We start from the raw sequence: 26,249 nt of genomic DNA on the forward strand, positions 1-26,249 counted from the left end.
ATCTAATGGATTTATGTGCTCAAATGTTATATATATATATATATATATATATATATATATATATATATATATATATCATTGAGACACATATATATATATTCTGTATTTATATTTAATTCAGCGCGATATTTGTGAAAAGCCGGTAATTCAATTGCCGGCTTTTCATTTCTCCTTCCCAAACCCGACAGGATATGAGACATGGTTTACATACAGTAAACCATCTCATATCCCCTTTTTTTTGGCATATTCCACACTACTAATGTTAGTAGTGTGTATGTGCAAAATGTGGGCGCTGTAGCGTGTAAAATAAAGGGTTAAATCGCGGAAAAAATTGGCGTGAGCTCCCGCGCAATTTTCTCCGCCAGAGCGGTAAAGCCAGTGACTGACGGCAGATATTAATAGCCAGGAGAGGGTCCATGGTTATTGCCCCCCCCCGTGGCTAAAAACATCTGCCCCCAGCCACCCCAGAAAAGGCACATCTGGAAGATGCGCCTATTCTGGCACTTGGCCACTCTCTTCCCACTCCCGTATAGCGGTGGGATATGGGGTAATGAAGGGTTAATGCCACCTTGCTATTGTAAGGTGACATTAAGCCAGATTAATAATGGAGAGGCGTCAATTATGACACCTATCCATTATTAATCCAATTGTCTGAAAGGGTTAAAAAACACACACACACACACGATTAAAAAGTATTTTAATGAAATAAACACACAGGTTGTTTTAGTATTTTATTGCTCTCTCAATCCATCCGGAAGACCCTCGCTTGGCAAAATAATAAACCCACAATATACATACCCTCTCTGATGAACTGTCACGTCCCACGAGGTAATCCATCTGAAGGGGTTAAAATATTTTACAGGCAGGAGCCCTGCTAATTGCAGCTGTGCTCGTGCCTGTAAGCCCCGGCGAATTAAGGAAATGTAGGTCAATGACCTATAGTTACCTTCAGTCGCGGTGATGCGCCCCCTGGTGGATGTCCTCATATGACCTGGACCGTGGGAAAAAGTTCCCAGGCTGCAGTTCATGAGGACATCCAACAGAGGGCGCCTCACCGCGACTGAAGGTAACTATAGGTCATTGACCTACATTTCCTTCATTCGCGGGGGCTTACAGGCACGAGCACAGCTGCATTAGCAGGGCTCCTGCCTGTAAAATATTTTAACCCCTTCAGATGGATTACCTCGTGGGATGTGACAGTTCATCAGAGAGGGTATGTATATTGTGGGTTTATTATTTTGCCAAGCGAGGGTCTTCCGGATGGATTGAGAGAGCAATAAAATACTAAAACCTGTGTGTTTATTTCATTAAAATACTTTTTAATCGTGTGTGTGTGTGTGTGTGTGTGTGTTTTTTTTTTAACCCTTTCAGACAATTGGATTAATAATGGATAGGTGACATAATTGACGCCTCTCCATTATTAATCTGGCTTAATGTCACCTTACAATAGCAAGGTGGCATTAACCCTTCATTACCCCATATCCCACCGCTACACTGGAGTGGGAAGAGAGTGGCCAAGTCCCAGAATAGGCGCATCTTCCAGATGTGCCTTTTCTGGGGTGGCTGGGGGCAGATGTTTTTAGCCACGGGGGGGCCAATAACCATGGACCCTCTCCTGGCTATTAATATCTGCCATCAGTCACTGGCTTTACCACTCTGGCAGAGAAAATTGCGCGGGAGCCCACGCCAATTTTTTCCGCGATTTAACCCTTTATTTTACACGCTACAGCGCCCACATTATGCACATACACACTACTAACATTAGTAGTGTGGAATATGCAAAAAAAAAAGGGGGATATGAGATGGTTTACTGTATGTAAACCATGTCTCATATCCTGTCGGGTTTAGGCAGGAGAAATGAAAAGCCGGCAATTGAATTACCGGCTTTTCTCTAACACCGCTGCGTATTTCTCGCAATGCACACGCATGGTCCGTGTGTAATCCGATTTTTTCTCGCACCCATAGACTTGCATTGGCGAGTTTCGGCCGAGATACGCTGACAATCGCAGCATGCTGCGATTTCACTCGGATCCTGAATACGGTGGAGAAAATATCGGATGATGGGAGCTGCACCATAGATTAACATTGGGCCAAATGCTATGCGATTTTTTATCGCATAGCACTCGTCCGTATTACGGTCTAGTGTGACCCCGGCCTTACTTGTATATTATTCACTGAAATCCCTTGTATTTGTATGGGCGGTTCTACTAGTGATTGACAGCACTGTCTACATGCACAGTCATACATTAGAGAGTCAGTGAATAGGACAGCCAACTGGACATGGATGCATAAAACCACCAATAAAATAATGCAGGTTTTACAGAAAACCTATAACAGATCAGAGACCATCTTCAACATGATCGGTTCAGTTAAGGCTTAAAACAAAGAGAGCAGGTCTAAGCTACGGTATATATTACATATAAATCATATACTTTGTTGTAGGATTATATTCTAACACAATTCCAACATACATATTTAATGGATAGGCATCACTTCTCATTAATATATAATAGACGGCTGCAAAAAAAATAGACATAATGAGGTGTTATTAAGCAGCTGATATCCATGTACAGGAAGGAAAAGCCATCTCCGTTTCCCTATAGCCATTCCTCACCTCTAACCCCAGTCTGACCAAATCACCCCAAGGGATTCCCCACTGCAAGCAAAGCCAATAAAAGCAAAATACAAACAGTGCTAATGAGCCTAATTCTGAGGGAAAATTACAGTGCAGGACAGGATCAGAACATTACCAGGCTTATATATGTCCTGCATTAGGCAGCTGATCATCAAAAATGAATTGATTTTTTTTTTTTTTTTTTTTTTAAACAGTCTGCCAGAGTACATTGCATTTATACAGAATGACAGTCTCTGTGGACAATGGAAATCTATTACTACTAAATGGAAAGACACACGTAGAGTAACATCTGGAACAAACTGTGCACTTTTCCAGTCACAAATACTTTTAACGAAATGAAAGACACAAAATTAATGTTGTAAAAGGAACTGAAACTATATATACAGTAAAGGAGCATTTGTCACTGCTGCATAACTGCTCTTACAGTGAAGACATCACTGCCATTATTAGTCAACAGGCAAAAATTCTAAATATCTGTCTGTCACTCGAATGTACAAATCAAAGACGAGAATGTTGTTGAGTTGGGCTAAGTTCACACTAGGCGTTATTTCAGCAGCAAAACCTCATCTATTGGCAGGAAAGAAGCTGCAGAAAAAAAAAACCGTTTCCTTGTTTTTTCTTGCACTTTTTGCTGTGGTTTTGGTATACTAGATTTGTGTCTTGTGCATGCTGATAAAGTTTAGTGTTGAAAAAAGTCCTATTCTATAAAATCAGGTTTTGGCACCAAAAACGCAGTAAAACCTGATAACTGCATTTTTTCACACCCATTAATTTCAATGGGTGAAAACCGCTCGTAAAACGCTGAAAGAAGTGACATGCTCTATGTTCAAAAAACTATGCAAAGCACAAAATCCTGATGACAAAAAAACAAGGTGTGTGCATGAGATTTCTGAAATCTCATAGACTTTGCTGGTACTGTAAAAAGCAGCTGAAAATTTGCATGAAAAAAACGCTGCAAAAACGCCCTGTGTGAATTTAGCCTTAAAGTTGAGAGTCCTCTACCTGCAGCAACCCTAATAATTTACCAATAGAAAGTAGCTCTTTTCAACACACTGAAGGTATGTGCACAGGTTCAGGATTTTTCGCGTTTTTTTGCGATAAAAACACAAACGCATACATATGCATCCTATCATTTAGAATGCATTCTGCAATTCTTGTGCACATGGTGCGTTTTTTTCCATGAAAAAAACGCATTGCAGTAAAAAAAAAAAGCAGCATGTTCATTAATTTTGCAGATTTTTTGCGTTTTTCCCGAGAAAAAAGCGTAAAAAACGCATGCGGATTTCTGGCAGAAATGTCTGGTTTTGTCAGGAAACTTCTGCAAGAAATCCTGAATGTGTCCACATACCCTAGGACACGTGCACACGATGAGTATTTGGTGAGTATTTTACATCAGTATTTCTAAGGTACTCCCTAACCCAAACACTACAAGTAGTGGCCTGTGAGATGGAAGCAGAAGTCCTGTAAGAGGACAACTGCAAATGTATTTTTTTTTTGTCTCTAATGAGTCAAGGTTCAATTTTTCTGTACTTTGATAGTTATAATCAGGCACAGCTCTGCAGCAGGGCTGCTAGCACCATGAGAGGAATACTGCTATTGCAAATGTTTGTCTCATTACAAAGTTCCCTTCTGTTGTACTGTGTAAGGGCTATCCCACACGTCCAGATAATTCCGGTACCGGAATAAATCGGTACCGGAGTTATCCGTGTCCGTGTGCCTGGGAACTCACGTAGGCCATACGTGCGGCACATATGTGCCGCCCGTATGGCGAGTGGGTACCACACGGAGCGTGTGGTACCCACGCGTGTGGTACCCTGCATCGCGCTGAAGCCGCGATTCATATGTTCCCTGCAGCAGCGTTCGCTGCAGAGAAAATATGAATAATAGTGTTTAAAATAAAGATCTATGTGTCCGCCGCCCTCCCACCCCCTGTGCGCCCCCCCCCCCCCCCCGCTGTTCAGAAAATACTTACCCGCCTCCCTCGCTGCTTCCTGGTCTGGCCGCGGCTTCTAGTGTATGCGGTCACGTGGGGCCGATCATTTACAGTCATGAATATGTGGCTCCACCTCCCATAGGGGCGGAGCCGACTATTCATGATTGTAAATGAGCGGCCCCACGTGACCGCATACAGTAGGAGGCGCGGGGCAGAGAGGAAGGAGTGACAGCCAACGTGGGAGCGGGTGAGTATTTTCTGAACAGCGGGGGGGCGCACAGGGGGTGGGAGGGCGGCGGACACATAGATCTTTATTTTAAACACTATTATTCATATTTTCTCTGCAGCAAACGCTGCTGCAGGGAACATATGAATCGCGGCTTCAGCACCATGTGGGGGGGGACAGCGCTTACTGTAGCGCTGTCTCCTGCACGCACACGGACCCCAGACGGAAAACGTCCATTGACTTTAATGGGTCCGTGTAATACGTGCGCTCCCACGAACACTGACATGTCTCCGTGTTTGGCACACGGAGACACGGTCCGCAAAAAATCAATGACATCTGAACAGATGCATTGATTTTTATGGGTCTACGTGTGTCAGTGTCTCCGGTACGTGAGGAAACTGTCACCTCACATACCGGAGCCACTGAAGTGTGAAACCGGCCTAATGGTATGTGTCCACGTTCAGGTTTGCTTCAGGCTTTGGTCAGGATTTTATGCAGGCAAAATCCTGACCAAAAATGCACCTGAGGTCACTGGCAGGTCACCTGCGGTGTTCCTGCGTGTTTTTCTCATTGTAGCAACATGTTGCGTTCTGAAAAAAACGCACCGCATGTGCGTTTTTGCGGGAAAAAAGCAAGCGTTTTTTAATGCACAGTGGAGACGGGATTTCATTAAATCCCCTCCACTATGCTGTAACATCTGGACGCTGCGGCTCAGCGCTGCGTCAAAAACGCAGCGTTTCCTGAACGTGGACACATACCCTATGGCTACTTTCACACATCAGGTTTTTTGCTTCATGCACAATCCGGCAATTTGTGAAAAAAACAGATCTCTTTTTTTTTTACGACGTTTCATCCGTTTTTGTACGGATCCGTCCAAATAGTCGTTTCCGGCGGACAGAGAAAACGTCCACTGCAATGTTTTTTTTGTCCGGCGGAAAAAAACGCACATTGACGGAATCGGCCAAAAACACATGAAACTGACGTGTGAAACCATGAATACGGCGCCCGGATCCGGTTTTCAATGCATTTTCCATACAAATCATGCAGATTTGCCGTTCTGGGGTGTGTCTCTCTCTCCCCCCTCCCGGAACCAGGAAGGCAAACAATCCATGCGCAGTAAAGAAGACGGGATCCGACGCATCAGTTTTTCGCAATTTAGGTCGGATCCGGTTTTTTTAAACATTAGCCGGATTTAGCCTGAAAACAAAAACCTGATGTGTGAAAGTAGCCTTAGATCTGTGGCACCGTTAGCTCTGCAGTGAGTTCAGAGCTGTGTGTGATTATGAGAGCCAACTGTCAGTCATTACATGCTCACACTGGTAACTCCCTCTTTCATTTAAAATAATCTCAGATTGTAAAGTGGCGAGCAGGGCCCTCACTCCTCTTGGTATCTGTATTGAACTGTGATTATTGTTATGCTGTAATGTTTATTGTCTGTACAAGTCCCTTTCATAATTGTATAGCGCTGCGGAATATGTTGGTGCTATATAAATAAAATTATTAACAACTCTGGAAGCAGATTCTTATGCAGATCAGTGTCAGCACTTCGCTCTCGACAACTTATTTACATGTAAGAAAAATGTGGATTTCTCTGGAATAAGACATCAGATATCAGTTATCACTTTATTCAACTTTATATGACTATATAGATGGCTTAGGATGGATAGATAGACAGACAGACAGACAATTCAGAAGCGTAGTGTAAAATCACTGCAGGAGCCGACAGTATAGAAGACATGGATTACATACAGTAAATACATATAGTATAGGCAGATATATAGATGTCAGTGACAAATACAATTAGTACAGTGTGTGCAGCTTACTGTACATCTACTATATAATCGTCTAATTTTGTCTGTTTGTCTGTAACGGAAATCCTGTGTCGCTGATTGGTCGCGGGCGGCTGGCGCGACCAATCAGCGACAGGAGCAGTCCGGCCGCGAATTTGCACGGGATTTGAACCACGCTACGCTGATTGGTCGCGACCAATCAGCGATATTGGCGTGGGATTTAACCCCCATTCACAGTGCCACATAGTTAACTCACATTTACTGAACAAGTTCAGTCAATCAGTGTCACGTAGTTCAGTAACGTTTACTGAACACGTTCTGTCAGTCACAGTGTGATAAGGAAATTTTGTTAACACTTGAGGAATGAAAAATTCTATCTATACCATCCCATATATATATATATGTCAAAGGATTATAAACCAGTGATCTCCAGTGCAAACAAACAAGTGTTGAGTGGGAACCACTCATATAACTAGCAAGAGCCAACCACCAGAGACTAGGATCAATTACCAAAGGAATAGTGACACGGATATAGTTTATTAAAATTACTTTATTTGAGCTGGTAATAACATATTTCATGTGCACATGTTGGGAAAAATATAAAAACAATATAAGGTGACATAAATACACAATTAATCACCAATATATATAAAAATATATAAAAATATATAGATCTTCTATCTAGGCTTTTATATATTGGTGATTAATTGTGTATTTATGTCACCTTATATTGTTTTTATATTTTTCCCAACATGTGCACATGAAATATGTTATTACCAGCTCAAATAAAGTAATTTTAATAAACTATATCCGTGTCACTATTCCTTTGGTAATTGATCCTAGTCTCTGGTGGTTGGCTCTTGCTAGTCACAGTGTGATGCAGTTCACTCACGGTTACTGAACACGTTCAGTCAGTCAATGTGGTGTACAAAAATATTTTGGGTTGATAATGTTAACATATTATAGTGTCGATGTATTTCTTTCGTCCAATGATTTATTTAAGTACATTTAGATATTCATGTAATGGTTTATATATTTTGATGATATGTTTAATAATTTCGTTCAGTTGTATTAAGTTCTATGAGCAATAAAATTTAATGATAATGTATATATTTTACCCAGAAAATCCTGTATATTCATTGCACTATTCTTAAATCTTCATAAATAAACAACATACATATTCTAGAATACCCAATGCGTTAGAATCAGGCCACCATCTAGTGTATATAATAAAAGATTATTTTTCTGGGAAAAAAATGAAGTGGGCTCCCGCACAATTTTCTTAACCAGCAGAGGGAAAGCAGATGGCTGGGGGTCGATGTTTATAGCCTGGGAAGGTGGTAACACCCATAGAGAGCTACTGTATGCCGCTGTTCCTTGGCGGCTGGTGCTGAACGCGGCTTTCATCCATTCACCCCTGCTCTGCAGGCAAGCAGGGGAGAATTAATGAAATTAAGGATTTTTAAACCAACCCGGCAAAACTCACAGGTGCGGGCTGCTATTCTCAGGCTGGTAAGGGGCCATGAATATGGGGCCCCCCAGACAAAAAAACAGCAGCCCGCAGCTTCCCAGAAAAGGCCAATTTTGCAGCTTTGCCGGGTTCTTCCCACTTGCCCTGTAGCGGTGGCAAGTGAGGTAATAGGGGGGTTAATGTCACCTTCCTATTGTAAGGTGACATTAAGACCAGCTTAGTAATGGAGAGGTGTCAATAAGACACACACGTAGTACACACAGACACTGATATCTCCGGTACCGTTTTTCCGGTACCGGAAATATCAGGACGTGTGAATCCGGCCTTAGGGCTGTCCCACACGTCCAGATAATTCCGGTACCGGAATAAATCGGTACCGGAGTTATCCGTGTCCGTGTGCCTGGGAACTCACGGAGGCCATACGTGCGGCACACGTGTGCCGCCCGTATGGCGAGTGGGTACCACACGGAGCGTGTGCTACCCACTCTGCATGGTGCTGAAGCTGCGATTCATATCTTCCCTGCAGCAACGTTTGCTGTAGAGAAAATATGAAGAATAGTGTTAAAAAATAAAGATCTATGTGTCCGCCGCCCCCCCACCCCCTGTGCGCCCCCCCGCTGGTCAGAAAAGGAAGGAGCGAGGGAGCGGGTAAGTATTTTCTGACCAGCGGGGGGGCGGCGGACACCTAAATCTTTATTTTTAACACTATTCTTCATATTTTCTCTATAGCAAACGCTGCTACAGGGAAGATATGAATACCGGCTTCAGCACCATGTGGGGGGGACAGCGCTTACTGTAGCGCTGTCTCCTGCACGCACACGGACCCCAGACGGAGAATGTCCGTGTGAGGTCCGTGTTTTACGCGGACCCATTGACTCTATTGGGTCTGTGTAAAACGTGCGCTCCCACGAACACTGACATGTCTCCGTGTTTGGCACACGGAGACACGGTCCGCAAAAAATCAATGACATCTGCACAGATGCATTGATTTTTATGGGTCTACGTGTGTCAGTGTCTCCGGTACGTGAGGAAACTGTCACCTCACGTACCGGAATCACTGACGTGTGAAACCGGCCTTAGGCTGTGTGCACACGTTGCAGAATTGGATAGTTTTTGCTGTTTTTTTTTTTCTGTGTGGATTTGTGACAAAACCTGATGCCAGCAAAGTGAATGAGAAACCTGAAGTGTCATGCACCCGTTGAGTATTTTTGACGTGCAAATTTGATGCAGTAAATCTTTGCGTTTTTGCCTGCGGTTTTCACCCATTGAATGCTCTGAAAAAAACTAAGGCAAAAACGCATTAAAAACGCAATGTTTTTGAGGCTGCATTTTCATGCCAAGAAATGCAAAAATGGTGCAGAATTTTATGCAATCAAATACTCAACGTGTGCACATAGCCTTATATGGCAGTTTGGCTCTGGCCTAAAGGGCGAACACACCAAATATTTATTTGGCTAGGATTTCATATTTCTTCACTCTTTGCATTTTGTTAATAGTTTAAAGCAAACAAACAAACTTATTTTTGAAGGCATTCTAACTTTTCAGCCTTTTTCCCCAGCACTGTGTATGTATAGATACATTTTTTTTTTTAAACAAGTTCAAATTCAGTTGACAACTTAAAATTGTCAACAGAATTTTGTTTCCTCTTATGTCACAAATGAAACAAGTCAGGAAATGGAAAAAAAAAAACATTTTGCAACAGTCTCTGGTACTCTGGAAGCAGCTATCGGCATATACAGTAAGTGTTAGGCTACTTTCACACATCAGTTTTTTGCCGTCAGGCACAATCCGCCAGATCAGTTTTTTCTCATAGACTTGTATCAGCGACGGATGGCCTTACGTTTCATCCGTTTTTTGCCGGATCCATCGAAAATTGTTTTTCCGGCAGCCGGAGAAAACAGACATCGGAACTTTTTCGTGGCCGTCGAAAAAATGGACAGCCGTCCGTCATTTGCTATAATGGAACCCTATGGCGCGGGTTCCGTCAAATGATGGAATCCGGCGACGGTTTCCATTTTTTTTTTAAAACTAAGCATGGATTTTCCATTCTGGGGTCTCTCTCTCTCTCTCTGGATCAGCTAGTCGGATCCGGTGAAAAAACTGATCCGTTGCATCAGTTTTTCACAATTTGCGACTGATCCTTTTTTTTTTTTTTCAAAATTCACCGGATTCAGCCTGACGGCAAAAAACTGATGTGTGAAAGTAGCCTTAGCTGCGGTTACATATACAATTGCTTCTCACTAAATTAGAATATCATCAAAAAATGTATTTCAGTTCTCCAATACAAAAAGTGAAACTCATTATTTAGAGCCATTACAAACAGAGTGATGAGCTGAAGGCTGCTATCAAAGCCACCTGGGCTTCCATAACACCTCAGCAGTGCCACAGGCTGATCGCCTCCATACCAAACCGCACTGATGTAGTAATTGATGCCAAAGGAGCCCTGACCAAGTATTGAGTGCATTTACTGAACATACATTTCAGTAGGTCAACATTTCGGGTTTTAAAATCATTTTTCAAGCTGGTGTTATAAAGCATTTTAATTTACGGAGATAATGGCTTTTGGGTTTTCATTGGCTGTAAGCCATACTCATCAACATTAACAGAAATAAGCACTTGAAATGGATCACTCTGTTTGTAATGACTCTATATAATGAAGAATGATCGTATAAGCGATTGTTCTGCCCCAATCATTTTTCATTTATCTGTGTAAAAAGACCATTAAATGAGTGATGAATTGCAGGAATATAATCAAACAGGCTCTTGTTACTGTCCTGAAATCACCAGAGTAAGTTGGTCATTAGTTTGAGGGAGGACAACATAGAAGAAGCTAACTATCATTAAAAACACTGATAAGGGCTTTTTCTGCAGAGTGCAGAGTAGTAACCAGATTACAGATGGTCAAGAAAAACATGGGCAGTTAGCTACTGGTGAGACAGTTGTAGGCACCTTTTAATACTAAATAATTTTTTAATACTAAAAGTTAGATTGAAAAGAGATGTCGGATTAAAGGGAATCCGCACCTCATTTTGGCCCTATAAGCTGCGGCCACCGCCATCAGGGGATTATCTACAGCATTCTGTAATACTGTAGATAAGCCCCCTGATGTACCCTGAAAGATAAGAAAAATAAGTTAGATTATACTCACCTGGGGGCGGTCTGGTTCGTGTCCGGTGGGCGTTGCAGGTCCGGCGCCTCCCATCTTCATACGATGACGTCATTCTCCTTGCTTCCCGTTGCGGCTCCGGCACAGGCATACTGATTTGCCCTGTTGAGGGTAGCGTAAAGTACTGCAGTGCGCAGGCGCTGGGAAAGGTCAGAGAGGCAGGAGCCACGACAGAAGCAAGGAAGAGGATGTCATCGCATGAAGATGTGAGGCGCCGGACCCGGACCTGCGACGCCCATCAGTCAGAGGAGCAGTGGGAATAGAATAGGATCAAAAACTGGCTACTTTTTAGCTTGTGACAGGTCCTCTTTAAATATTATTTCATAGCAGTGACTTCGATCTGTCAAAATGACATTTGTGTTCACATCTGTGTTATGGAGCAAGGCATGAACAATCCGCTTCCATCACAGTACCATTACTGTGCTCAGTTACCATTGTAAGGCATTGCCCACAGTGCCCTGAGATTATTCATCAGGATCACTGGCCAACTCTTTGTAACAATCAGATCATCACACTTATCAATGCTTCCTCAGGATCGGAGAACTGGAGAACCTGACAAACTAGTTATCATCCCAGGGAAACAATGCAGGATGCAGCTGATAACAGGGAACAATAGAAATATCTGGACACTATGTGAATAATAACACAGGCTGTCAGCTACACACAGGATGGCAGTGTCGCGCAGTGAAGGTTGGCTGTCCTCCTTATGATGGGCACAAGACCACTGAAGCCAAGCCAGACTGACACACTATAGTGTAGTAATGGTGGGGTAGTCCCAGCCCACCTGGCTTGCAGGAGCCCTGGCTGGGGATGCCAGTCGTGTCCTATAGGGCAGGGCTAACACGTCCGGTCTATATGCACTGCTTATAGGCAAACAGCACACTGACAGTGCAATGCCCACTAGAGGCAATGTGGTGGGGCAGCAGAAAGTGGAATGGGAGCTACTTGGGGACAGTCTCCTCCCCAGGCCTCAGCCTCCCGCACACAGAAGCTAACTGCAGGGTGACGAAGTAAGGCAACAGCAGATACCCAATACCCTATCTGTGCGGTGGGACCCTTCACACACACTGTCCGCCAACCCGGGGAACAGCCCAACCCCGCACTGTCACTCTGCAGACCGGCCTTACCTGTGTGAGGGAGATGTGCGCCGCCATCTTTGCAGCCACTCACGGGTACGCGCGAAGCGTCAGTCAGAGATCGCGGGCGCGCTCGTGGGGCGGAGTCATGCAAATGAGCGCCGTCCGGGCGTTGCCGGAGAAGAGGCGGGCGGCCGGATTATAGATGGAATGTTCAGGGACAGGGAGAGCCGTGGCGTGCACTGGGCAGCAACAGTCGTACGGGAACGTTCGGTAGACTCTGAGGTGGGAAGTGCCGGGAACCCCACCGTTATTACATTACGCCTGTCACTGGGCTCAGCACGCAGCTATGTAGACAATAGCATATTGCATATGTTGTGTAACAGTGCCATAGCTAGGGAAGTACTGTAGATATGACTGCAGGGTGGTCCCCGGATGTCCCAGTAGGGTGGGCTCACAGGGCCACCTGAGAGAGCCGGGGTGATTATGCTGATGGCTCCCAGTGTGTGGGAGAAGGAGGAGACCACCTGAGCAGTGTTTCCCAAACTGCAGTCCTGGCGGCCTCACACTCAGGCCGGGGTCACACATGCGTGTTTTACGGACGTAAGAGCGCAGAAAATACGTCCGTAAAACTCGCATAACATACGGCACAATTATTCTCAATGGGGCTGCTCCTATCAGCCGTATATTACGGATACGTAATATACGGCTTTCTACGGCCGTACAAAATCGCAGCATGCTGCGTTTGTCAGCGTACTGCGCAAATAATACGGCAATGAAAGTCTATGGGGGCGAGAAAAATACGGATTCCACACGGACCAGCAGTGTGACTTGCGAGAAATACGCAGCGCTGTTAGTGAAAAGTCGGTAATTCAATTGCCGGCTTTTCATTTCTCCTGCACAAACCCGACAGGATATGAGACATGGTTTACATACAGTAAACCATCTCATATCCCCTTTTTTTTTGCATATTCCACACTACTAATGTTAGTAGTGTGTATGTGCAAAATTTGGGCGCTGTAGCTGCTAAAATAAAGGGTTAAATGGCAGAAAAAATTGGCGTGGGCTCCCGCGCAATTTTCTCCGCCAGAGCGGTAAAGCCAGTGACTGAGGGCAGATATTAATAGCCAGGAGAGGGTCCATGGTTATTGCCCCCCCCCCCTGGCTACAAACATCTGCCCCCAGCCACCCCAGAAAAGGCACATCTGGAAGATCCGCCTATTCTGGCACTTGGCCACTCTCTTCCCACTCCCTGTAGCGGTGGGATATGGGGTAATGAAGGGTTAATGCCACCTTGCTCTTGTAAGGTGACATTAAGCCAGATTAATAATGGAGAGGCGTCAATTATGACACCTATCCATTAATAATCCATTTGAAAGGGTTAAAACACACACACACGATTAAAAAGTATTTTAATGAAAGAAACAAACAGGTTGTTTTAATAATTTATTGCTCTCTCAATCCATCAGCAACACCCTCGCTTGGCAAAATAATAAACACACAATATACATACCTTCTGATGTCCTATCACGTCCCACGAGGTAATCCATCTGAAGGGGTTAACTAATATTACAGGCATGAGCTGTGCTAAACCACTCGCTCGTGCCTGTAATCCCCGGGTGCTGAAAGGAAAGCAGAGTGATCTATAGTTACATTCAGTCGCGGTGATGCGCCCCTGCTGGATGTTCTCATGAACTGCAGCCTGGGAACTTTTTCCCACGCTCCAGGTCATATGAGGACATCCACCCCCCTGGATCACCGCGGTAGGTCAATGATCTACATTTCTTTCATTCGCCGGGGAATTACAAGCACTTGCACAGCTGCATTTGCAGGGCTCCTGCTTGTAAATTATTTTAACCCCTTCAGATGGATTACCTCGTGGGACGTGACGGTTCAACAGAGGGTATGTATCTTGTGCATTTATTGTTTTGCCAAGCGAGGGTCTGCAAATGGATTGAGAGAGCAATAAAATATTAAAACAACCGCTGTGTTTATTTCATTAAAATACTTTTAAATCATATGTGTGTGTGTGTGTTTTAACCCTTTCAAACAATTGGATTAATAATGGATAGGTGTCATAATTGACGCCTCTCCATTATTAATCTGGCTTAATGTCACCTTACAATAGCAAGGTGGCATTAACCCTTCATTACCCCATATCCCACCGCTACAGGGAGTGGGAAGAGAGTGGCCAAGTGCCAGAATAGGCACATCTTCCAGATGTGCCTTTTCTGGGGTGGCTGGGGGCAGATGTTTTTAGCCACGGGGGGGGCCAATAACCATGGACCCTCTCCTGGCTATTAATATCTGCCCTCAGTCACTGGCTTTACCGCTCTGGCGGAGAAAATTGCGCGGGAGCCCACGCCAATTTTTTCCGCCATTTAACCCTTTATTTTAGCAGCTACAGCGCCAAAATTTTGCATACACACACTACTAACATTAGTAGTGTGGAATATGCAAAAAAAATGGGGATATGAGATGGTTTACTGTATGTAAACCATGTCTCATATCCTGTCGGGTTTGGGAAGGAGAAATGAGAAGCCGGCAATTGAATTACCGGCTTTTCACAGATATCGCGCTGAATGAAATCTAAATACAGAATATATATATATGTGTCTCAATGACATATATATATATATATATATATATATATATATATATACACACTGTATACAGGTCCTTCTCAAAAAATTAGCATATAGTGTTAAATTTCATTATTTACCATAATGTAATGATTACAATTAAACTTTCATATATTATAGATTCATTATCCACCAACTGAAATTTGTCAGGTCTTTTATTGTTTTAATACTGATGATTTTGGCATACAACTCCTGATAACCCAAAAAACCTGTCTCAATAAATTAGCATATCAAGAAAAGGTTCTCTAAATGATCTATTACCCTAATCTTCTGAATCAACTAATTAACTCTAAACACATGCAAAAGATACCTGAGGCTTTTAAAAACTCCCTGCCTGGTTCATTACTCAAAACCCCCATCATGGGTAAGACTAGCGACCTGACAGATGTCAAGAAGGCCATCATTGACACCCTCAAGCAAGAGGGTAAGACCCAGAAAGAAATTTCTCAACAAATAGGCTGTTCCCAGAGTGCTGTATCAAGGCACCTCAATGGTAAGTCTGTTGGAAGGAAACAATGTGGCAGAAAACGCTGTACAACGAGAAGAGGTGACCGGACCCTGAGGAAGACTGTGGACTGAGTCTAGTGTGGAAACATCCAGAGCCACCGTGCACAGGCGTGTGCAGGAAATGGGCTACAGGTGCCGCATTCCCCAGGTAAAGCCACTTTTGAACCATAAACAGCGGCAGAAGCGCCTGACCTGGGCTACAGAGAAGCAGCACTGGACTGTTGCTAAGTGGTCCCAAGTACTTTTTTCTGATGAAAGCAAATTTTGCATGTCATTCGGAAATCAAGGTGCCAGAGTCTGGAGGAAGACTGGGGAGAAGGAAATTTCAAAATGCCTGAAGTCCAGTGTCAAGTACCCACAGTCAGTGATGGTGTGGGGTGCCATGTCAGCTGCTGGTGTTGGTCCACTGTGTTTCATCAAGGGCAGGGTCAATGCAGCTAGCTATCAGGAGATTTTGGAGCACTTCATGCTTCCATCGGCTGAAATGCTTTATGGAGATGAAGATTTCATTTTTCAGCACGACCTGGCACCTGCTCACAGTGCCAAAACCACTGGTAAATGGTTTACTGACCATGGTATTACTGTGCTCAATTGGCCTGCCAACTCTCCTGACCTGAACCCCATAGAGAATCTGTGGGATATTGTGAAGAGAAAGTTGAGAGACGCAAGACCCAACACTCTGGATGAGCTTAAGGCCGCTATTGAAGCATCCTGGGCCTCCATAACATCTCAGCAGTGTCACAGGCTGATTGCCTCCATGCCACGCCGCATTGAAGCAGTCATTTCTGCCAAAGGATTCCCGACCAAGTATTGAGTGCATAACTGAACATTATTATTTGATGGTTTTTTTGTTTGGTATTAAAAAACATTTTTATTTGATTGGTCGGGTGAAATATGCTAATTTATTGAGACAGGTTTTTTGGGTTATAAGGAGTTGTATGCCAAAATCATCAGTATTAAAACAATAAAAGACCTGACAAATTTCAGTTGGTGGATAATGAATCTATAATATATGAAAGTTTAATTGTAATCATTACATTATGGTAAATAATGAAATTTAACACTATATGCTAATTTTTTGAGAAGGACCTGTATATGTTTTCCCGAACATTTGAGCACATAAATCCATTAGATGTCGGTTTTGCAAGCCTGCGAGAAAATCTCGCAGTACGGATGCCATACGGATTACATACGGAGGATGCCATGCGCAAAATACGCTGACACACCCTGCCTACGGATCAATATTTTGGGAACATTTCTCCGTATTACGGCCGTAGTACGGACATATAATACGTTCCGTATTGTCTTACACCAAGTGTGACGCCGGCCTCATAGTTTCAGGATTTCCTTAGGCTGGTTTCACATTTGCGGTTGTGTCCGCAGCGTTTCTTACGCAAATATCTGCATGCGTTCTGTATTCCTATCTTTAACATTAGGGACGCATGCGTTTGCGTTTTACCGCGTTTGACGCCGCATGTGTCGTTTTGTCGTCTGCGGCTTTTCGCGGAAATGCAACATGTAATTTTTGGAGGTGTCAGTTTACCGCCTGGAGACGTATGCGGTCGATTGCGCAAGGAATGCGCCAAAAAAACGCATTGCTGTCTATATGAACGCATGCGTTCACAAGCACATGCGTTTGCTTGCGTTTGTGAACGCATGCGTAACACCACAGAAAAACATGTCTAGACACTTATTAGTCACCCCCCAAAGTCACGCCAGTCACCCCAAACAAGGAGTGAACAAATTATAGGTAAATTATGATATTAACATAATAACTATCACCTCTGCCTTTATCACCCACTCCTGGTTTTGGATTACAAATACTGATAATAAATACCGACCAAATACTGCCAGTTTTAGGACAGCCTTGGTTTGGAGTGGAAAAAGGAGACACGGTCAACACAAACAAAAATAAAGTTTATTAATGAGACATATTATTCACATTTAAGAAAATTACTGGTACAGATCTAATTACAACAGGACATTTACACAACATTGTCGTGCCATGACACTGCAGTTGACCGCAGCGGGTGATGCTGGAAATCGGGCAGTGGGTGTGCAACTGGTTCATCCAGTCCAATGTTGGGTTGCTCCTTTGCCATTATATAATTGTGGAGAACCACACAGGCTTGACCACCTCGTCGACTGTTTCCACTTTTAGATTAATGGCTGATGCAAGAATGCGCCATTTTGAGACTAGAATACCAAAGGTACACTCTACTGTTCTTCGGGCCCTGGTCAGTCTGTAGTTAAAGATCCTTCTAGTGTGGTGCAAGTCCCGACTGGAATAGGGCTTCAGTAGGTCTTCACACATCTGAAAGGCCTCATCCCCAACCATAACAAATGGCATCGGTGGACCTTGAGTGTTGGGAGCGGTTGTGGCCGTGGAAAATTAAAATTTTTGCCATACACACGGCGGCCCATATCAGAGTTCTTAAAAGTCTGGGAATCGTTGCCACGGCCAAAAGCTCCAATGTCCACGGCGATGAAGCGACAGTTCGCATCGGCCATTGCCATGAGCACAACACAAAAATATTTTTTGTAATTGAAGTACTGCAATCCTGTTCTGGCTGGTGTGATAATGCGAATGTGCTTTCCATCCACCGCTCCCAAACAGTTGGGGAAATCACACACACTGCAGAATTTTTCTGCAATTTCAAGCCACATTTCCGAAGTGGGTAGGGGTATAAACTCTTCCCGGAGTACATTCCACAAAGCCCGGCAGGTGTCCGCAACTATTCCGGACAGGGTGGATATTCCGAGCCGGATTGGAAGTGGAGTGATGATAAACTCTCTCCGGTTGTAAGAAATCTGTAAGAAAAACAAACCAAAAAAAAAATTACAATCTATTCTATTTATGGTGTGGTTGTGCAGCGCCCCAGAGTCCTGGTCGTTGCAGTGCTGTGGCTTCGCCGCTAAGGGGAGCCATGGTACGTTCGATGGCACCGAAGGAGTTCCTCCAATCAGGTATCACAGACACCAATATGTTTCACAGCTGGGCCTCCGGGGGGAGCTAAGGGTGCTATTCATTAGGCCACTCCCCACCATAGTGGGTAAACTGGGGGTCAGGCAGGAAGTTAGAGAGAGAACGCTGACGGGATTGAACGGAGCAACACCCTGTGGCAGGGGGTGTTGTGAAGGGAGAGACTGTAGGGTCTCTGCCAGGGGTGGGATCCTGGCAGAGGCTTGGCATTGAAAGAACGTAACGGGTCCGCGCAGGCTCCTGGAAGCGGCGGGACTCAAGAAAGGACTAGAAGCGAGACAGATTGTGCTGAGTGAGAAACGAGATCAAGCAGAAGGAGAATACCAGCAGGGGTTGTGCTGAAAGAGGCAGCACCTTGCTGAGGCGCAATACCGGTGGCCGGAACGCCGAGGGAGTGGATTAGAATACAGCTTCAAGCCATACTCCAAACAGCGGCAGGGCAGTCGGTCTCAGGCTGGCTGTCTACCACATATCGCCTATGAAGTCTTGGGGGGCAATTGCGGGAGAGGGGCGTCTCTAGGGTCCCGGAAGAACTCCAGGCCTACCTGACAAACGGGTGCCATTCCAACCTGAATACAGGGAAGGGGTGGATTACAGAGGAACATCAAATCGAGTTGTGAGGGAACTTAAGAAACAGACACAACCGTTGTGGGGTCACTTTCGGTGAGCACAGCAGGGAAGGACTACAACACATAGCGCTAAGAAGGAAGGCACAGATTTCCACCTGAGAGGAGAACTCTGGAGGTGCCATTGGACCGGCCGGACTTGCGTAGCCTGGTGAACCGTGTTCTGGACTGAGGACTCAGAGATCTCCAGTAAAGAGGTAAAGAGACTGCAACCTGGTGTCCTCGTTATTTACCGCGACTTACACCCCACAACCGCACCGCTACATCGCTACCATTACTACCACCTATTGCACCGGACGTCCCCCACTGACGGACAGGGCCACGGACCGGGTCTAGCCACCGTGACAACCCCGAGACTGAGAACTAGAGGCCCGGCTCCGGGTACCCCTCGGCCCTGCGGCGGTGTGGGGGCGCGCCGCAGACTTGGCGTCACGAACAGGATCTACTGAAGCCTGAAGAATCGGGTCATGTGTGCCTTGGAACTGTGATTTACTGTGCTTGGACTGTACTTTATTGCAAGACTGTGTGCTGCGCCATTTGCCGCCAAAATTCGCCGCCATTGCAGCGCTGAGGAGAGCGCAGGAAGAGAAGCGGGGCGTGGAGTGGGCGTAGACGAGCTGGAGAGCGCGAACAGCAATGGCCGCCCAGTCTAAGTATTTTTGTGCAGTGAGGACGTGTCCGTCAGCAGCAGAGATCCGCCTCCTAATCCTTAATGGGGGGCGGAGGCAGAGAAAACGAAACTGCTCACGCAGGAGAGAGCGGGAAAAAGACCAGGAAGCGACCCACGTGGAGGACGCTATGGCCAGCAGCTCCGAACCCGACAGCGGGGTTGAAGTGGAAGTCTCCCCTGACTACCCGGATGAGCCCAGCAGCCTGTCCTCCGTGGATAACACCAAATTCCTGAGAGCCGAGATGGAGGATTTATATAACCAGCTCCTCCAACTGCATGTAAGAGTCCAGGCCCCGCATCAGGTGGGACCGGCAGTGGATTCCCGGACATCGGAAGAACCAGCGGGACCTGCTGCGGAAAGTGGAATCGTACCAGTGGGTGAGTCCGCCGATCCTGCCCCACCAGCAGAGGGTGTGTTAGTGGGTCCCGTAGCAGCACCACCTCTCCCGGGGACCCATAGACTTCAGCGTCTGTTACCATGGGAGGAAGCCACGGGCATGGAACACCGTATGCGAGCCCCAATCACCCCTACTCCCTTGCCGTGTGAGGTCAGCGCGGAGCGCACGGTGTGCCGCTGGGTGAACCCTGGGTCCAATCTCATGGGGTTCCCCGGGGTGGAGACCCAGAAGGGAGAAATGGTACAGGCCCTAAGCTGGGAAGAATACCAGATCCAGCTAGAACAGCGGTGGCGAGAGGAAGAGGAAACACATCAGGCTAAACGGGAGGCCTACCATCAAAAAGATTTGGCGGTCAAGGATCGGGCCCGTAAGGACCCCACCACTCACCAGGCCCCGCGCAGGCAGGGCATCATCACCGTCTTTAAACTCCAAAGAGGCTGGGGCTTCATTAAAGAACCGGGGCTATACGCGGAGGTCTTTGTTAACCGACGGGATGTCGAGTCACACCTTAGAGAGGGTCACCCCGATCGAGACCTCTATCCGGGAGACAGTGTTACCTACACCCGGCATCTTGGGGAAAAGGGGTGGTTCGCTCTGAACGTCTACAAGAAAGAGAAACCAGCCCCTGTGGCCAAAGTGCCGCCGTGTGACCGATCTGTAACCACCCTGGTCGGCCCCACCTGCCTGACCACAGAACTTGCGATCTGCCACCCGATCGCCGCCACCACCGTCGTGCCTAAGGAGGTGCCCCTTCGAGTGACCGATGTTCCGGATGTACCAGCACAGAGAGAAGTGGGGACACAGACCTTGATCGCCGCGCACGACCTGGTCGTGCAACAGACCCAAACCCATGGGGTGTATCTGGCAGCGGGAGTGGACCTGAAACCTGAATTGCAGGGGTCCGCCCGCCAGGTGGCGCCTCATGGAAACTTCTGAAGGAAGAGTAAGATTTCGCTTTGTGAAAATGTAAATAGTTACTGTTTGTTCTTTTAAGTTGCTGCTAAACCTGTCCAGGGTTAATGGATCCCTTTGTTGACCCGGGATCCCCTTTGTTTGTTTTTCTTTTTCTTGAAGTTTTTTGCACCAAGTTACACAAACTGCAGAAATCATGGACTGTGCATGATTCGAACTTCCTTTGTAAATAGTTTGCACCTTCTTAAAGGTGCTCCCTACTGGTTTTAGCCAAAGACACTTTGCGAAGATATTTGCCCTATTGGTTTGAGCCAAAGACACTTTGTGAAGATACCTTTCCTACCGGTTCTAGTTAAAGACACTTTGCGAAGATACCATACCGGAACCTTTGCGTGGGCTGGTAGGCTGAGAAGACGAGCTACCTCAGAAAGACTTGGTCCCCTCTTAAAGGGGATGTGTGAAATTGAACTTGAGAAAGATACTGTTGCAGAACAGTAATGTGATAATGCAGCTTGAAAAAGAAATGTAACTGTTTTACATGCTAAGTTATATGTGTTGAATTTGTTGAAATGTGAAATCTAAATAATGTTTTGCAGAAAGAAAAGATGCAGAGAGCCCGTAGGGGTAGAGATAGAGATCTGCATAGCTGAAAGTAAGGAAGTAATGATGAAGGTGAGGATAGAAGGTCAACCCTGCGTCCCCATAGAAAGTTACTTTGTTACTAAGGACAGAAGGCGAACCCGTAGGGGTTAGAGAGTGAGTCCTTAAAAAAGCTGAGTAGAGCTGGCTCAGAGTTCTTGAAACGAAAGGAATGTTATGTCTATACTATGTATAGTAGCGAAAGGCAGTAGGCCCTGGCTGAACGGGGCGGTCCTGTAAAAGAAAGGAGAGGCAGTAGGTCTGGTGCCATAGGGACAGGCGGTCCTGCAGGTTCAAAGTAGGAGAATGTGAAGTTACCTTACCCTGTAATGTGATTATAGGAAGGCCTTTGGTAAACTAAGAGTGTATGTTTCTTAAAGGCAATGTTAATTTATTGTTCCAGAATTTGCACTAAGTAGAATACCCGGTTGGGTAACAGGAGTTATGCATAGCCTGTAATTTATAATGTTGACCATGTTTGTAACGTTAAAAGTGTCCTCACCTCCCATAAAGGGAAGCCTGTTCAAGTATACTTATCGTTTTGCACTCAACAAAATTGTATGTCTTTTTGCTAATCTGTATTGTTGTTTTTCTTCCCAGTCCCGGAGTACTGTGTTTAACCAGGGGGGAGTGCAGCGCCCCAGAGTCCTGGTCGTTGCAGTGCTGTGGCTTCGCCGCTAAGGGGAGCCATGGTACGTTCGATGGCACCGAAGGAGTTCCTCCAATCAGGTATCACAGACACCAATATGTTTCACAGCTGGGCCTCCGGGGGGAGCTAAGGGTGCTATTCATTAGGCCACTCCCCACCATAGTGGGTAAACTGGGGGTCAGGCAGGAAGTTAGAGAGAGAACGCTGACGGGATTGAACGGAGCAACACCCTGTGGCAGGGGGTGTTGTGAAGGGAGAGACTGTAGGGTCTCTGCCAGGGGTGGGATCCTGGCAGAGGCTTGGCATTGAAAGAACGTAACGGGTCCGCGCAGGCTCCTGGAAGCGGCGGGACTCAAGAAAGGACTAGAAGCGAGACAGATTGTGCTGAGTGAGAAACGAGATCAAGCAGAAGGAGAATACCAGCAGGGGTTGTGCTGAAAGAGGCAGCACCTTGCTGAGGCGCAATACCGGTGGCCGGAACGCCGAGGGAGTGGATTAGAATACAGCTTCAAGCCATACTCCAAACAGCGGCAGGGCAGTCGGTCTCAGGCTGGCTGTCTACCACATATCGCCTATGAAGTCTTGGGGGGCAATTGCGGGAGAGGGGCGTCTCTAGGGTCCCGGAAGAACTCCAGGCCTACCTGACAAACGGGTGCCATTCCAACCTGAATACAGGGAAGGGGTGGATTACAGAGGAACATCAAATCGAGTTGTGAGGGAACTTAAGAAACAGACACAACCGTTGTGGGGTCACTTTCCGTGAGCACAGCAGGGAAGGACTACAACACATAGCGCTAAGAAGGAAGGCACAGATTTCCACCTGAGAGGAGAACTCTGGAGGTGCCATTGGACCGGCCGGACTTGCGTAGCCTGGTGAACCGTGTTCTGGACTGAGGACTCAGAGATCTCCAGTAAAGAGGTAAAGAGACTGCAACCTGGTGTCCTCGTTATTTACCGCGACTTACACCCCACAACCGCACCGCTACATCGCTACCATTACTACCACCTATTGCACCGGACGTCCCCCACTGACGGACAGGGCCACGGACCGGGTCTAGCCACCGTGACAACCCCGAGACTGAGAACTAGAGGCCCGGCTCCAGGTACCCCTCGGCCCTGCGGCGGTGTGGGGGCGCGCCGCAGTTACGCTAAAGACAGAAAGGAAAATACCCCAAAAATACATGTCAGAACACCCAAAATTTGGACTGTCATGGGTTTAGATTTGGAACGTACCTTAACCCCTTCCCGACCCATGACGCCACATAGGCGTCATGAAAACCTGTGCCAATCCGACCCATGACACCTATGTGGGGTCATGGAATGATCGTGTCCCTGCAGATCGGGTGAAAGGGTTAACTCCAATTTCACCCGATCTGCAGGGACAGGGGGAGTGGTACATCAGCCCAGGGGGGGTGGCTTCACCCCCCCGTGGCTACGATCGCTCTGATTGGCTGTTGAAAGTGAAACTGCCAATCAGAGCGATTTGTAATATTTCACCTAAAAAACTGGTGAAATATTACAATCCAGCCATGGCCGATGCTGCAATATCATCGGCCATGGCTGGAAACACTGATGTGACCCCCCCACCCCACCGATCGCCCCCCCCCAAGCCACCGATCTGTGGTCCGCTCCCCTCCGTCTTGTGCTCTGCTCCCCCCCGTCTTGTGCTCCGCTCCCCCGTCCTCCTATCCGCTCCCCCCGTGCTCCTATGCCACCCCCCCGTGCTCCGACGCCCCCCCCCCCCGTGCCCCGATCTCCACCCCCTTATACTTACCAAGGCTCCCGGTGTCCATCCGTCTTCTCCATGGGCGCCGCCATCTTCCAAAATGGCATGCGCAGTTCGCCCGCCGAATCTGCCGGCCGGCAGATTCGTTCCAGGTATAGTTTGATCACTGTGATAAAACCTATCACAGTGATCAAAATAAAAAAAATAGTAAATGACCCCCCCCCTTTTATCACCCCCAAAGGTAGGGACAATAATAAAAAAAAATATATTTTTTTCTTTTTCCACTAGGGTTAGGGTTAGAACTAAGGTTAGAACTAGGGTTAGGGGTAGGGCATGTGCACACAGTGCGGATTTGGCTGCGGATCCGCAGCGGATTGGCCGCGGATCCGCAGCGGATTGGCCGCTGCGAATTCGTAGCAGTTTTCCATCAAGTTTACAGTACCATGTACACCTATGGAAAACCAAATCCGCTGTGCCCATGGTGCGGAAAATTCAGTGCGGAAACGCTGCGTTGTATTTTCCGCAGCATGTCAATTCTTTGTGCGGATTCTGCAGCGTTTTACACCTGTTCCTCAATAGGAATCCGCAGGTGAAATCCGCACAAAAAAACACTGGAAATCCGCTGTAAATCCGCAGGTAAAAAGCAGTGCCTTTTACCTGCAGATTTTTCAAAAATCGTGCGGAAAAATCTCACACGAATCCGCAACGTGGCCACATAGCCTTAGGGTTAGGGTTGGAATTAGAGTTAGGGTTGGAATTAGGGCTAGGGTTGGAAATAGGGTTAAGATTAGACTTGTGGTTAGGGTTACGGATAGGGTTATGGGTGTGTTGGGGTTACAGTTGTGGTTAGGGTTGGGATTAGGGTTAGGGTTGGGATTAGGGTTAGTGTTGTGAATTTGCTTTTTGCTCCCTCTAGTGGTTACTAGTTTTTTGACTCTGGTTTTTCTGTCTTTCCTTTTATCCGCACCTGGGTCGTTAGTTAGGGGTGTTGCTATATAAGCTCCCTGGACCTTCAGTTCAATGCCTGGCAACGTAGTTATCAGAGCTAGTCTGCTGTGCTCTTGTCTACTGATCCTGGTTCCAGTTATATCAGCTAAGTCTGCCTTTTGCTTTTTGCTATTTGTTTTGGTTTTGTATTTTTGTCCAGCTTGTTCCAAATCTATATCCTGACCTTTGCTGGAAGCTTTAGGGGGCTGGTGTTCTCCCCCCGGACCGTTAGACGGTTCGGGGGTTCTTGAATTTCCAGTGTGGATTTTGATAGGGTTTTTGTTGACCATATAAGTTACCTTTCTTTATTCTGCTATCAGTAAGCGGGCCTCTCTGTGCTAAACCTGGTTCATTTCTGTGTTTGTCATTTCCTCTTACCTCACCGTCATTATTTGTGGGGGGCTTCTATCCAGCTTTGGGGTCCCCTTCTCTGGAGGCAAGAAAGGTCTTTGTTTTCCTCTACTAGGGGTAGCTAGATTCTCCGGCTGGCGCGTGTCATCTAGAATCAACGTAGGAATGATCCCCGGCTACTTCTAGTGTTGGCGTTAGGAGTAGATATATGGTCAACCCAGTTACCACTGCCCTATGAGCTGGATTTTTGTATTCTGCAGACTTCCACGTTCCTCTGAGACCCTCGCCATTGGGGTCATAACAGTTTGCCAGGCCAGTATTAAATGTTTAATACATTGCAGAAGAGGGATTATAAGAAAGAAGATTCTGAGTTTTTTTTTTTCTCCTTCCCCTTTACCTCAGAGTGGCTATGCTTGCTGCAGACATGAATGTCCAGACCTTGATTACAAGTGTGGACCAGCTGGCTACTCGTGTGCAGGGCATACAAGACTATGTTATCAGAAATCCTAGGTCAGAACCTAAAATACCGATTCCTGAACTGTTTTCCGGAGACAGGTTTAAGTTTAGGAATTTCGTGAATAATTGTAAATTGTTTTTGTCCCTGAGACCCTGTTCATCTGGAGATTCTGCTCAGCAAGTAAAAATTGTTATTTCGTTCTTACGGGGCGACCCTCAGGATTGGGCTTTTTCGCTGGCGCCAGGAGATCCGGCATTGGCTGATCTTGATGCGTTTTTTCTGGCGCTCGGTTTACTTTATGAGGAACCCAATCTTGAGATTCAGGCAGAAAAGGCCTTGCTGTCTATGTCTCAGGGGCAGGACGAGGCTGAAGTGTATTGCCAAAAATTTCGGAAATGGTCCGTG

At 46.2% G+C, this 26,249-nt stretch overlaps 2 protein-coding genes across 9 annotated transcripts in view; one reads left to right on the forward strand and one right to left on the reverse strand.

The window, feature by feature from the left end:
• Nucleotides 1–12,769, reverse strand: part of EPS15L1 (epidermal growth factor receptor pathway substrate 15 like 1) — a 323,253-nt gene extending 310,484 nt beyond the window's left edge. For 2 of the 8 annotated variants that reach the window (XM_077252893.1, XM_077252875.1), the window contains exon 1: nt 12,349–12,458. In XM_077252893.1, the coding sequence (XP_077109008.1) occupies nt 12,349–12,375 (27 nt within the window). In that variant the 5' untranslated portion in view covers nt 12,376–12,458. The other 6 variants (XM_077252901.1, XM_077252865.1, XM_077252909.1 and 3 more) reach the window with 5 other exon arrangements.
• The window catches only part of C1H19orf44 (chromosome 1 C19orf44 homolog), a 497,340-nt gene that overhangs the window by 237,058 nt on the left and 234,033 nt on the right, over nt 1–26,249 (forward strand). The window lies entirely within an intron of this gene.

The sequence above is a fragment of the Ranitomeya variabilis genome, chromosome 1 (assembly GCF_051348905.1).
Source record: "Ranitomeya variabilis isolate aRanVar5 chromosome 1, aRanVar5.hap1, whole genome shotgun sequence".
Classification (NCBI taxonomy): domain Eukaryota; kingdom Metazoa; phylum Chordata; class Amphibia; order Anura; family Dendrobatidae; genus Ranitomeya; species Ranitomeya variabilis.